The following is a 13,279-nucleotide window of genomic DNA, read 5'->3' on the forward strand; positions in this document are numbered from 1 at the left end:
TTAATTGGACACTCATAGTAACACTTGTAGATTTTCTAAGTTTAACCTATAGTTTAAGAATATTAATTTTAACCTAAGGTTTGATTTTTCTGACTGATATTGATGGTGATATTTATTATATTATAAGGTTTAGATAGACCCAATAAGATAGTAACATTATTAAGAAATTATTATTTTAATGATAAAATAAGAGAAATATAAGACTTAGTATTCACCAAAATTCGATAGGAGCATGATTTTTGTGATAGTTTTATTTATTTGTGGATTAGGATGTAAATAGATTTTTCGTAACTTTAGGGTACTGTAACTTTCAACCTGTTTTTGACCCAGTTATGTTATGAATTTCGAAAAATAGTATTTCTAGAAAGTTGTAGATAAATTAATTAGCTTTCTAACGGTATAAAGAGAGTCCAAATCTGAGTTCTACAGCTCCAGATATGTTGATTTTACTGAAGGGGAGTTTAGAGTTACGAGATTTAGGGAGTTAGAAGTTATGATTCTATTTGTTTTTATTATTTTAAAAAATCAAGCTTTGAATCCTTAAATCTCTTTGAAAAATTTGACCAATTCCTAAGCCTTTAGCTGAAGGATATTCAAATATTTTCAATTAAATTTATTATTTTTATTCAAAGCCAAAAAGAATATTTTTATTCCTAGAACTCTATAAATAGGACCTAGCACCAAGCATTTTTCATTCATTCATCAAGCTAAGTTCAGAGGTTGCAAGTTGCTAGGTTATTGTGAGAGTGTAAACACTTGGGTTGGGGATTATAAGCTTAATCATTTTTAAGCTTACCAAACACTTGGGAAGTAAGGTTTATAATACATTTCGGTTCAAGGTTTAGATTGGTCATAAAGCATTCAAGGTATTCCAAAACTCCAGTTCATTTGGTATTATTTTCTTCAAGTTCTTATAGTTTTCTACTCAGCCCCTAACTTTATTCTTTATTCTTGGATAGGAAATCTAAGTTCTTGAGCATAAGGTTTTTGGTAAGTATATTTGTAGAGTCCAAGAACTTTACTTAGCTAATTATTTAGTAGTATTATAGTATGTATAGTATTATCTTTGTAACTGTGGATTATTGGTTCAGACCGGGAATTATTTGGACACTCATAGTAGTACTTATAGATTTTCTAAGTTTAACCTATAGTTTAAGAATATTAATGTTAACCTAAGGTTTGATTATATGACTGATATTAAGGATAATATTTATTATACTGTAAGGTTTAGATAAGGACCAATAGGATTTTAAGCACATGTTATGAATGGGTGATTAATGATTAAGTATTTTGAGGATTTAATTTAATAAGGGTAAAAGTTTGAATCCTATAAGGTCAGTCAGCAGCTTTAAATACGTTGAGGGCTTAGTCAAGGCTGTTTACTCCATTCAAACTTAACTAAAAATGTGTAATTTCGTGTTTAATTAATCAGCGTGTGCCGATATATCGCAGCTATAGGGGGCGATATATCACAGCACGTAGATACAGAAAACACGAGACGATGCACGACTGCCTCGGGCATACTGGCCCAGGCGATATATCGCCTACAGGGGGCGATATATCGCCTCCTTCAGTATGTTTTGAAAGTTTTTGAATTCTTTTTCCATTCAGCCATTCAACCTCTTGATAAGTCCAGCATCTTTTTGAACGAGTCTTCAGCCTCTGCTGAACGATTATTCAAATTATTTTCACCTAAAAAGCTATTATTTTTATTCAAGTAAAATCAAGATCCTTTCATTCCTAAACTCTATAAATAGGACCTAGTACCCAGCCATTATTCATCTTTTGCTCTAAGTTCAGAGGCTGCAAGTGCTAAGTGAGTGTGAGAGTGTAAACACCTGGTTTGGGGAAATCATAAGCTTGATCCTCATAAGCTTATCAAACACTTTGGGAAGTAAAGTTTTAGAGTATTTCAGTTTGAGGTGTAGATTGGTCTTACAAGTCTTCAAGGTAACCCAAAACTCTAGTTCAATTCTGTATTTGTTCTTTTAAGTTCTCATAATCTTATGCTCAGCCTCTAACCTTAATATTTATTTTGGTTAGGAAATCTAAGTTCTTGAGCACATAAGTTTTGGTAAGTATGTTTTTCAATGGTTTAGTCTTCCCATTCCTTTTCATCTCTTTTTCTTCATTAGACTCACTCTTTTTCATAATGATTATTAGGAGTGTTCCAAAGTCCCAACACTGTCCACATATCTCGGTAACTTTGGTAAGGAAAATAGGATAGAAATGCATATGTTATATGTTCTATATGTTATCTTATGTTTCTTATGTTATGATAAGTGTTATGATATATATGTTTGTAGGCTTGGGCATATGACCCATATGACTAACAAGACCCCAAATAGATTATGGGCATATGACCTACTTAGCTAGTAGGACCCCACTAATCTCATGGGCATATGACTTGTTTAGTCTATGGGACCCCAAGTAATAATGGCCATTATAGTATGTGTATGTAATAAGTGTTATGATATGTCTTTATGTTTATTATGAAATTTATGTACATGATGTATGTGTTAGATTTTCCTTGCTGGGCATTAGGCTCATTCCTTTTGTTTATATGTGCAGGAAAATAGATGTAGTGGCGGTAAGATTCGTGGATGCTTGGAGATTGTGTATCGATGATGAATGGAGTCAAGGAGTCGAGAGTTCGATTTCGAGGATGTAGTCATTTGTTTATGGTCTTTATATGTATTTTCCGCACTTACTATGTAATCCCTTTATTTTATAAATCATGTTATGTTTTGTTTTTCAAACAATGGGATCCCATATCCTTCTTGGTATTTATGTAAGTAACTCTTATTTCTATAAGTTTTCTAATAAAATTATGGTATTTTCGCAAATGTAAGTTTTAGTAAGAATTTGTATGTATAGTTTCGTTAATGGTCCAAGAGTCTAGAATAGTTGGGTCATTACAATATTTTGATAGCATAGTTCCTTCATCACTTTCATCCCCTTTTCTTCAATATACTCACCCTATTATAAATGCTTTTTAGGAGTGTTCCAAGGTCCTAAATCAGTTCTCATATCCCGGTTATTTTGGTAAGGAAAATATGATAGAATTTATGTGTTATATGATTTCATATGTTATCTTATGAATATGTGTTATGAAAAATGCTATGTTAAGTATGTTTGTAGACTTGGGCATATGACCTGTTGATAACTCTACGATTTAGAGTTATTTTTATATCTTTTAACTTGATTTTTGAACCAAACAAAAGAGTAATGAGTTTTTATTTCTTGTAATTGCGTTCAATTTAGTGTATCTGTGTAGTAAGGGACCTTGTGTTCGTATTGTCATATGTTTGAGTGATTTATGTAATTTATTGTATGTGCTAAGCAGGAAAGGAAGCTAAAATAGGTGATCGGGAACTTTGGAATCAAAAAGGGAACAACAAGTCTGAAAAATGCATGTTGCTGTTCTATCATTGCTGTAACGACTACCACGTAGCAATTGGCAGAGCCCAGGAAGGAAACGTGACTAACTTCTAGCTGGATTTAATGAGACATAATAGGCGTTGAGGTGGCTAGAATTTTGTACAACTAAGTCAGCTGGATGGCGTGGCAGAATAGAGGGGCAAGATAGACTTTGACTTTCTAATTAGGGTAAAGCAAGTACCCTAAAAGGAAGGGAGCAGCCGAAAAGGAGGGAGAACCATTATTGTAGAAAAAAAATCCAACCATTTTGAAGAGAAGTACACAGAGAAAAGGGAGGACGAAAATAGAAGAAAGGAGTACCAAAAAGAGGAGAAGAAGGCAGACGCACTAAGGGGGACTTGAGCTCACCAACTCATCTCTCTCTCTCTAATCTTTCCCTCTCATTTTGTATTAATTTTCTATCTAGTTTTGCTGCTCAAACTCTATGGAACTTCTACTTTCTGGTTATGTGTTTGTAATTTCAGTTATGAACTAAGTTTTTAAGAGATTTGGATGGTTATGAACCCTTTGTATGAAGTAATATTTTGAATGCATGGTTAGAGTAATTATATCATTGTTCAATTAAATGTGCTGGAATGTTGATTGAATGTTATGTATTGGCCATTATTTAACATTTATTAAGCTGGATCTAACTTGGAAAAGTAAAACCCAGCTGAACCCATTTAATTGATGCAAGAACTTGCCTAGTTTTAGGTAATTTTGAGTAGTGGAATAAGAATATTTTGCTGCCTTGTATAACTGGAGATTTGGTGCTTGTTGGATTGTTTATAACCTGATTTAATGCAGGAATGTGTTGAGGGGGTTATAGATAATATACTGTAAGTTTTGGGAAAAACTTGTTGGGCATTTATGAAATTTGTTAACTCTGATATAATTGTTGAACCATTGCTGTAACAACTGGAACGAAACAGAGGGGAATTAACCACCCAGATCCATTTTCTCACATCTGAAATTTACGCAGAATTACTTCATTTGGTCTCTAATTTTTTAGTTTAATTAAATTTGAATATTTACATTTAATTCCAGAATTAATCACTCAATTATTCTCTTGAATGGGTTACTTTATTTTAAATTGTTTTTAGTTGATATTGCGTTTATTTAGTTTAAAAGTCCCTGTGGAGACGAAGTTTTATTCTTTATCACTGTATTACTTGTTTGTGACTGTGTATACTTGCGCATATTTTAATCGTTAGAATTTTCACAACACCTATACAACTAACAAGCCCCAAATAGATTATGGGCATATGACTTGCTTAGCTAGCAAGACCCCACTAATCTAATGGGCATATGACTTGTTTAGTTTATGGGACCCCAAGTAATAATGACCATTATAGTATGTATGTGACATAAGTGTTATGATATGTTTTATGTTACGTTATGAAATTTATGTGTATGGTTATATGTTAGATTTTCCTTGTTGGGCATTAGGCTCACTCCTTTTTGTTTATATGTGCAGGAAAATAGTTTTAGTGGCGGGGAATGTTCTTGGAAGCTTGGGGAATGTGTATTGAGGCAGAATGGATTCAAAGAGCCGAGAGTTTCGATTCGAGGATGAAGTCTTTATTTATAGTTTATGTGTATTTTTCCGCACTTATCTATGCAATCTCTTTTTATTATTAAGTTATGTTTTTCCTTTTTAAAACAATGGGATCCCATATCCTAACTTAAATTTTATGTAAGTTTGACCTTTGTTTTTACAAGTTTTAATAAAGTTATGATCTTTTCACTTGTAAGTTCTATTAAGGATTAGGGTCTATGTGTAGTTTTCATTAATGGTACAAAGTCTAGAGTAGTTGGGTCATTACAATCTAAACCTTAGGCTATAATCATATTAATAACCAGCAATATTAATCAAACCTTATGTTATAATTAATATTCTTAAACTACAGGTTAAACTTATAAAATCCATAACTATTCACTACACCAAACACCCATTACCACAACACATCATTATAATAGTATTTAAAAAGAGTTATTGTATATGTCAAAATTTTCAGGCGGCAAGTTAAAATAAAGTACCGCCAAATGACTTAAGTTTTTTCAACCCATTTCTTCAATCTTTCTTCAGTCTTTCCCTTCCTGGTCTCTCGGTCCCTTCCTGGTCCCTTCAATCTTCAATCTTTCTTCAGTCTTTCCCTTTCTGGTCCCTTCCTGGTCTATCTCTCTCGGTCTTTCCCGTAGACCTATCTCTCTCGGTCTCTCTCTCGGTCTTTCCCGTAGCTTGCTCTTGCAGGTCAGCCCTCTTCAATTAGTTCTTTTTTGTTTTGTTTTTGTTATTGCAGTGTGGGTTTTGTGTAGATTGTTGCTCTATTTTATCGAACATTTGTGTAATATGCTTAAATTATATTCCAGTCAAGGGTTTCTCTGATTCAAGAAGTAGGTGATAGCTGTGATTTTATACATTTTTTCTAATCTGCATTTCTTCTAGCAATGAAGCTCACCGTTAGAGCCTCTTCCTCTCTTTGTACCAAGTTCTCCTTTGCTCTATCAATGGAGGAGCCTCTTCTATTATGAGAAATACCTCAAACCCACCAGCTATTTCACTCATTCTCAGGTACACAAATTAGGCACCTTTACTGTATTTTTTAACATTCTGTTTTCATGTAGCTTGATACTAGTGCTTCAGCAACAAACAATTTTTATTAGCTTTGATGCTTTAGTTTTTTAGGTTATTAAGCTTATGGATGAGTTTTCTATCTTTTGAGTACGTATATGAGAAATAAAAATTATGTTTTTTGTTTTTTTAATATCCTCCGTGTTTACACCAAGCTCTGTTTAGTCAGCTTTTTTAGTTGTACATTTACTTTCTGATTTCATGTAGTTTGGTACTATTACTTCATGAATAACCAATTTCTAATAGCATCAAAAGTTTGCTGTGAACTAGTAATGATTTCTTTTTATTTTCCCCCCAACATATGACTTAGTTATTAAGAGTTTGGGGTTTGGTATTTGGTGATTCATTGGAAAATTTGGAATATAACTAGGCAGGTAGTTTTTTGGCTGGTTTCAACTTATGGCTACATCTCTTTCTAGATTCAATAATAATTGAGTCTTGTAGGATAGACTTGTTACGATATTGTTAGTTGATTGTTATAATTTACATGGGTGTTAGTAAGATTTTGTATTTTCTTTTTCTTATCTGTGAATTGTATCCAGATTTATTCATAGGAGGCATGGGGCTGGAGTGATTTGATCTTTTTTGTCTTTTTTTAGATAAGTTTTAGATATGTGTTTCAATGATTCTATTCTGTTGAGCCAGCAAGAACACTTCTTTTCGCTTTCCTTTAGGTGGTTTTTTCTTCTTTTTATCTTTTTCCCTTTTATTCATTTGAGGAAGTTGAAATTTAATGGTGCTATATTAGTCTTTAGTTTTTTCAACTATTTTGGTACTGTAAACTAACATGTTTTATTGTTTGAGGTTTCAAATGCTCTGATTTGAATTTGAACAGAAATTACTATTAAAAGTTATGAAAAATAGGAACTCAAATGGAGGAAAATGATAAGAACTTGTTTATGAAAAATAGGAAAACACTTCTGCTGTTAATTGTTGTTTTTGCAATGTTGTATTGGATCACAAATTGACGTCGAAGTCATTGAATTGTAAACCGTGAGACTAAGAATAATTGTTGTTTTAATATGTGTTTTGAGTCATCCAATATGTCTAATTTTCTCTGGAGCAGTAGCAATTTCATATTGAATTTTACAATTAGTTAAGAAGGTTGGTTAGTGGTTATGCAAAAGGGTGTATAAATTGACTTTGAAGTCTTAATCTTTGCTCCTGTTGTGAATATTTCAACAAGACCAATTGCAACTGAAATTGTGAAAGGCAAAAAAAAAACATAAGTTTATAGCCTCTGCATTTGGTAATGCTTACAGTAGGAAACCTCTGCATTTGCTTTTTAAAGGGACACTCCCGGAGTGTTCCTTAACTAGCTAAGAAGCGCATATTTAGTATACTGTTTTACTTTTATGTTCTACAACAGCTATTAAAGAGCATTTTTTCTGTTAATGAAATGATAGGAGTGCAAGACATTTAGACATAAAAAATGATAAATTCAATGCATGTTTCCTTAGAGATTTCTATCCCCAATTTTTCTAATAAGTATTACCAATCATCATGTACTTTGTTGTTGTGATACCTAATACGTTATTTTGTACAATTTTCTCTTGGGGAGGGGGTTCTCTAGGTAATAATAATAATGACTTCTATGAAACTTCCAGAGCAATATTCTTTGCAAGAGCTCCTGCTTTTTCAAAGTAACTGTTTTATAACTCTACCAAACATATTCCATGGCTCTAGCAGAACAATTGTTCCCACAGAGGGCCTCCTAAAACCAGCAATCTTACCAAATAGAGTTGATAGGCTGAGGAAGTGGTAAAGGTCATGAAAAGTTAATACAAAATAATATGTACCTTTAATCTTAATTTATAGGAATGTTGATCTAGACTAAACCCAACTTTAGGTCTTTCTTTTTCTTTTTTTTTTAAGGGGAACCCAACTTTGGGTCTGCTTTACACTAAACACGTATAAAATTACCAATTATACTCATATGTTGTACCGTAACATAAAGTTGTAAGTTTTGGAAATTCAAAATTTCTATCTTAAATCTCCTCAGATTCTGAAAACAGTAAGAAAAATAGAAAGCCCAATATTTCAATGCAATATCACTCTTGTAAAGTTTAAACCCATCCACTGAACAGTTAAGGCGGGAAATCACTATTCCAGTTCATAATTCAATTACAGAAATTGAATCGTCAGCCTTATTCTGATTGGCCATATTCCAACTTTTATTTTTGGTTGTTTGAGCTTGCTTGCCATGTTGTTTAGTTTGTTAGCTATTGTGTTCTGTGGCCTTTTCAGTTTGGTTTCTCATGTTCTTTTTATTTCAGACATTGTATTGTTAATTATTTTGTCAGCATATGATTCTCTTATGATGATTTTTCTCATTGGTAAGTCCGACATTTTATTTAAAAAAATAAATAAATTTTGTTCATGGCATATTGAAGATACAATTCCAAGTTTCAGTGTAATAAAAATCATAATATCATGAAATAGTACAGTGGAGAATAGTTTGTTTAGTTAAAAGCAGTTGGTTAAGACTAGTTTAGTTGTGTTAAAGTCAAGAGACTCTTGATTACATATTGCACAGCTTGTTAATTACTTGGATATTAAAACTTATCCGATTATGATTGGCTCTGGCATTGCTATATAATAAAATGGTTGAGTTTCATTTCACTGTGTAATCCTGTTCATTCCTAACTATTATTTTGGCCAAGGTTCTCATAGTTAGATCCATTTGAAGTTTTCTTTTCTTTTTAGGTTGGGGATCGAATTGGCAAGGAGCATTGCAAAGGTAATTTGCAAGATGTATGGAATTTGTTCTTTTAACTCTTATTATTAGTATCTTAAAAATGTTAGAGGAGTTTGAATATCTTAAATATTCATCCATAGAGAAGTAGGTTCTGAGATTAAAATTGTGTGCTGCGGTGATAACGGAAGGTTGAAAACTTGTGTGTATTAGAGAAGTAGGTTCTCGAAATTTTTTTTGTGTGCTGCGGTGTAATGACCCAACTACTCTAGACTTTTGGACCATTAACGAAAACTATACATAAACACTAATTCTTAATAACACTTACAAGTGACAAGATCATAACTTTATTAAAACTTAAAAATAACAAAAGTCAAACTTATATAAAATTGAAGTTAGGATATGGGATCCCATTGTTTTAAAATCAAAACATGACATAAGGATAATAAAAAAGAGATTACATGATAAAATGCGAAAAAATACATATAAAAACCATAAGAAACAAAAACTACATCCTCAAATCGAAACTCTCGGTTCTTTGAATCCATTCCGCCTCAATACACATACCCCAAGCTTCCAAGAACCTTTCCCGCCACTAGAACTATTTTCCTGCACATATAAACAAAAAGGAGTGAGCCTAATGCCCAGCAAGGAAAATCTAACATATAGCCATATACATAAAAATTCATAATACAACATAAAAACATACCATAACACTTATGTCACATACATACTATAATGGCCATTATTACTTGGGGTCCCATAAACTAAACAAGTCATATGCCCATTAGATTAGTGGGGTCTTGCTAGCTAAGCAAGTCATATGCCCATAATCTATTTGGGGCTTGTTAGTTGTATAGGTCATATGCCGAAGTCTACAATCATACTTAATATAACATATTACATAACATAAAATCATAAGATAACATATAAAAACATATATCACATAAATCCTATCCTATTTTCCTTACCAAAATAACTGGGATATGGGAACTGATTTGGGACCTTGGAACACTCCTAAAAATCATTTAAAATATGGTGAGTATATTGAAGAAAATGGATGAAAGTGAAGAAGGATCTATGCTATATACTTACCAAAAACCTTGTGCTTAAGAACTTGGATTTTCTAACCAAGAATAAAAATAAGGTTAGAATGAGTAAAAGACTATGAGAACTTAAAGAACATAATACAGAAATGGACTAGAGTTTGGAAATACCTTGAAGACTTATATGATCAATCTAAACCTTGAACCGAAATGTGAATAAACCTTACTTCCCCAAGTGTTTGATAAGCTTATAGTGATCAAGCTTATAATTCCCAACCCAAGTGTTTACACTCTCACACTCACCTAGCAACTTGCAGCCTCTAAACTTAGAGTAATAGATGAATAAATGGTTGGGTACTAAGCCCTATTTATAGAGTTTAGGAATGAAAAGATCTCATATAACTTGAATAAAAATAATGGCTTTTTAAATGAAAATAATTTGAATTATCGTTCAGCAGAGGCTGAAGACTCGTTCAGAAAGGTGCTGGACTTATCAAGAGGTTGAAGGTTTGAATGGAAAACGTTTTTGAAATCTTTCAAAATATGCTGAGGGAGGCGATATATCGCCCCCTATAGGTGATATATCGCCTGGACCAATATGCCTGAGGCAATCGTGCATCGTTTCGTGTTTTCCGTATCTTCGTACTGCGATATATCGCCCCTATAGCTGCGATATATCGGCATACGCTGAATATTAAACACGAAATTACACATTTTTAGCTTAATTTAAATTGAGTAAACAGCCTTGACTAAGCCCTTTAACGTTTTCAAAACTGCTGACTGACCTTAGAGTATTCAAATTTTACCGTTAATAAATTTAATCCTCAAAATACTTAATCATTAATAAACCTATACATAACATGTGCTATTATCTTATTGGTTCTTATCTAAACCTTATAGTATAATAAATATTATCCACAATATCAGTCATATTAATCAAACCTTAGGTTAAAATTAATATTCATAAACTATAGGTTAAACTTAGAAAATCTATAAGTACTACTTTGAGTGTCCAAATAATTCCCGGTCTGAACCAAAAATCCACAGTTATAAAGATAATACTATTATTACTATTATACTACTATCTAACTTAGCTAAGTAAAGTTCTTGGACTCTACATGCGGAGATATAAGGAAGAAAACTTATTGTGTGTTGTTTGAATTTTTTGACTTGGTATTGATAGATGGTTAGGTAAGCTTTTATATGTATAGATTAGATTTTTCATTATATGTATAGATTAAAATTTTCATTTAGTCATATTGTTTTCATTATTTCCATATGTATAGATTAGATTTAATTGCCACAACCCAAGCTAAATTCTTGTCTTTGATCCAAACCCAATTAGTTAGTGGCTACCATTTTAGAATCTGATTTTTAAATTAAAAACAACACTAGAATCTCTTGAACTAGAGACTATTAAGAGAGGTGACACCCTTTTATGCACACTTAACAAAAGTAAGTTAAGAAAACAGAAGTAACAAGACCTTTTATTTGGTAACTGATTTCAACAAGCTTCCTTCAAAGTGTTCAATTCTAATGATCTTGCACAAATAGTTCCACTCTTAGAGTCTCAGTATACATAAAGCCTGTCAAAACAAAGTGAGCCATATTAACCATAATAAACCATACACATTAACACCATTTTGCAAAAGAAAAAAAATTGGGCTGAGTTCAATTTATAATTTATCATGTGTAATTATATTATGAATTTTGTTACTCCTCTTATTGTACGAGGTGATTGTTTGATTCATCCACAGTTGCTGAATTAATGCACATTCCATAAATAAATGAGTGATGGACTGCAACACACACACCTAGAGATAAATCAAATCATATCGAATTTCACTGACACTTAATCCACTAATCTAATCAATGAAAGTAAAACTCAACATTTCAAACTTCCTCTCTACAATTCTAAAACTCACGGAAATCTTACTTCCCAAATTCCCTTCTACAACTAATACATCAATGACTCATAGTTGGTAAATTATCTCTATTAATTTTTTAAAGCTTAACACTAAATCCATTAAACCAGATTACTTATTTCAGTTATTTTAGGTTAATTTATAAAGTACAAACTCTTACATTATAGAATGCTTAAAATCACTTCTTTCATGTTGTGGAAATTATCTGTGTAAATACATAAGAATTTACAAAAAATACTCTCATTGATACAAATAATGTAGGCTTATAATTTCGCAAACATACTTAGATATACATCTCTGTGTGTATATATACATCCATGATTTGAATGGCCAACACTTTATGAATTTAATAATTGTTCTACTTTATATCATTGGAATTTGATAACAAATATATATTTTAGAAGAAGTGGTCAATACGAACAACTATCTCTCTCCAGATGTGGTCTAGGCATACCCTTGCGGCTCCACACTTCTCCTCACAAAGAGGAGGTCTCGAGTTCGAATCCCCTCTCCCCCCCAATGTAAAAAAAAAACTCTCTCCAGATAACCAGTGAAAGAAAAATACATAGAAATACATAAAATTCAAGCAATGTGATTTAAAAGTGTGAACACAACTTTAAATTGTAATCACACCTGATGGTCTGTGCTACATCATTATCTGAAATTGTATTGTTGGACTCAAGAGCTTCCTTCAAAGTGTTAGCTTCCCAGAGCCATTTATAACTCAAATCTAATGGTCTTGCTAGTTGTTTGAGAAGAATATGATTCATAAACAGTCTATGCACAAATCATTCCAGCCTCAGATTCTCTGTATACATAATACAGTCTATCAAAACAAAGTGAGCAATGAATAAGAATATCAACCATAACAAACCATAGACAGTAAAAAAACATTATAATTCTGTTAAGAGGTGATAATTATCTAATTGAGATAATAATGCTCAAATTAAAAGACAAACTATACATATACCAAAACCCTTTTCCTTAAAAAAGTAAAATGTCTACATGTGCTGAAGCTTTAATGAAAAAATCACACCTACTTTTGAAAATATAGGCACTCTAAAGTCTAAAGTATTCTGATATATGTAGAAGAAAAGCAACAAAAATATCTTAAGATGTAAAGAAAATCTCAATTAATTAAAGAATATACATTGGTTAATTAAAGTGTGGTGAAGCTGGATCAAAACAAAATATAGAGAATTAAATTTACAAATTATACATACTTGAAGATCAAATACCTCAATTAATCAATCAGAGTAGCTGTTTGGATGGTAAATGCAAGCTCAAAAAATTAATTACATTGGCAATATGTTTCCATGTCTATATATATAAATCCTATAGCTAGCTGTATATTTCTTTTTTGATAATCAATCAAAATTCTTAAGAGTTTTCTTCTCTAAACTCCTGCAAAACCAAGTCACATCCCTGTTCGACAAAAAGGAATGGTAGCTTTGCAATTAGCAAACTAACATAGAAACCAAAACAAGATAAATAAAATAACCAGCCATAAGAATGTTCACAGTGTAGGGATTCTGAAAGAAAATAAAATAAAATGCAG

The 13,279-nt window shown here is 32.0% G+C and overlaps 1 protein-coding gene across 6 annotated transcripts in view; it reads right to left on the reverse strand.

Moving 5' to 3' along the window:
- Window positions 1–12,066: 12,066 nt before the first annotated feature.
- The window catches only part of LOC133778505 (E4 SUMO-protein ligase PIAL2-like), a 60,663-nt gene continuing 59,450 nt past the window's right edge, over window positions 12,067–13,279 (reverse strand). For 2 of the 6 annotated variants that reach the window (XR_009869112.1, XM_062218456.1), the window contains exon 12: window positions 12,067–12,529. Coding sequence is in view for 3 of the 6 variants with exons in the window: in XM_062218456.1 (XP_062074440.1) it covers window positions 12,510–12,529 (20 nt within the window). In the remaining 3 variants the exon portion in view is untranslated. Of the gene's footprint in view, window positions 12,548–12,709; window positions 13,147–13,279 lie in introns of those variants that run through there. The other 4 variants (XR_009869111.1, XM_062218455.1, XR_009869114.1 and 1 more) reach the window with 3 other exon arrangements.

The sequence above is a fragment of the Humulus lupulus genome, chromosome 5, assembly GCF_963169125.1.
Source record: "Humulus lupulus chromosome 5, drHumLupu1.1, whole genome shotgun sequence".
In the NCBI taxonomy this organism is placed as follows: Eukaryota; Viridiplantae; Streptophyta; class Magnoliopsida; order Rosales; family Cannabaceae; genus Humulus; species Humulus lupulus.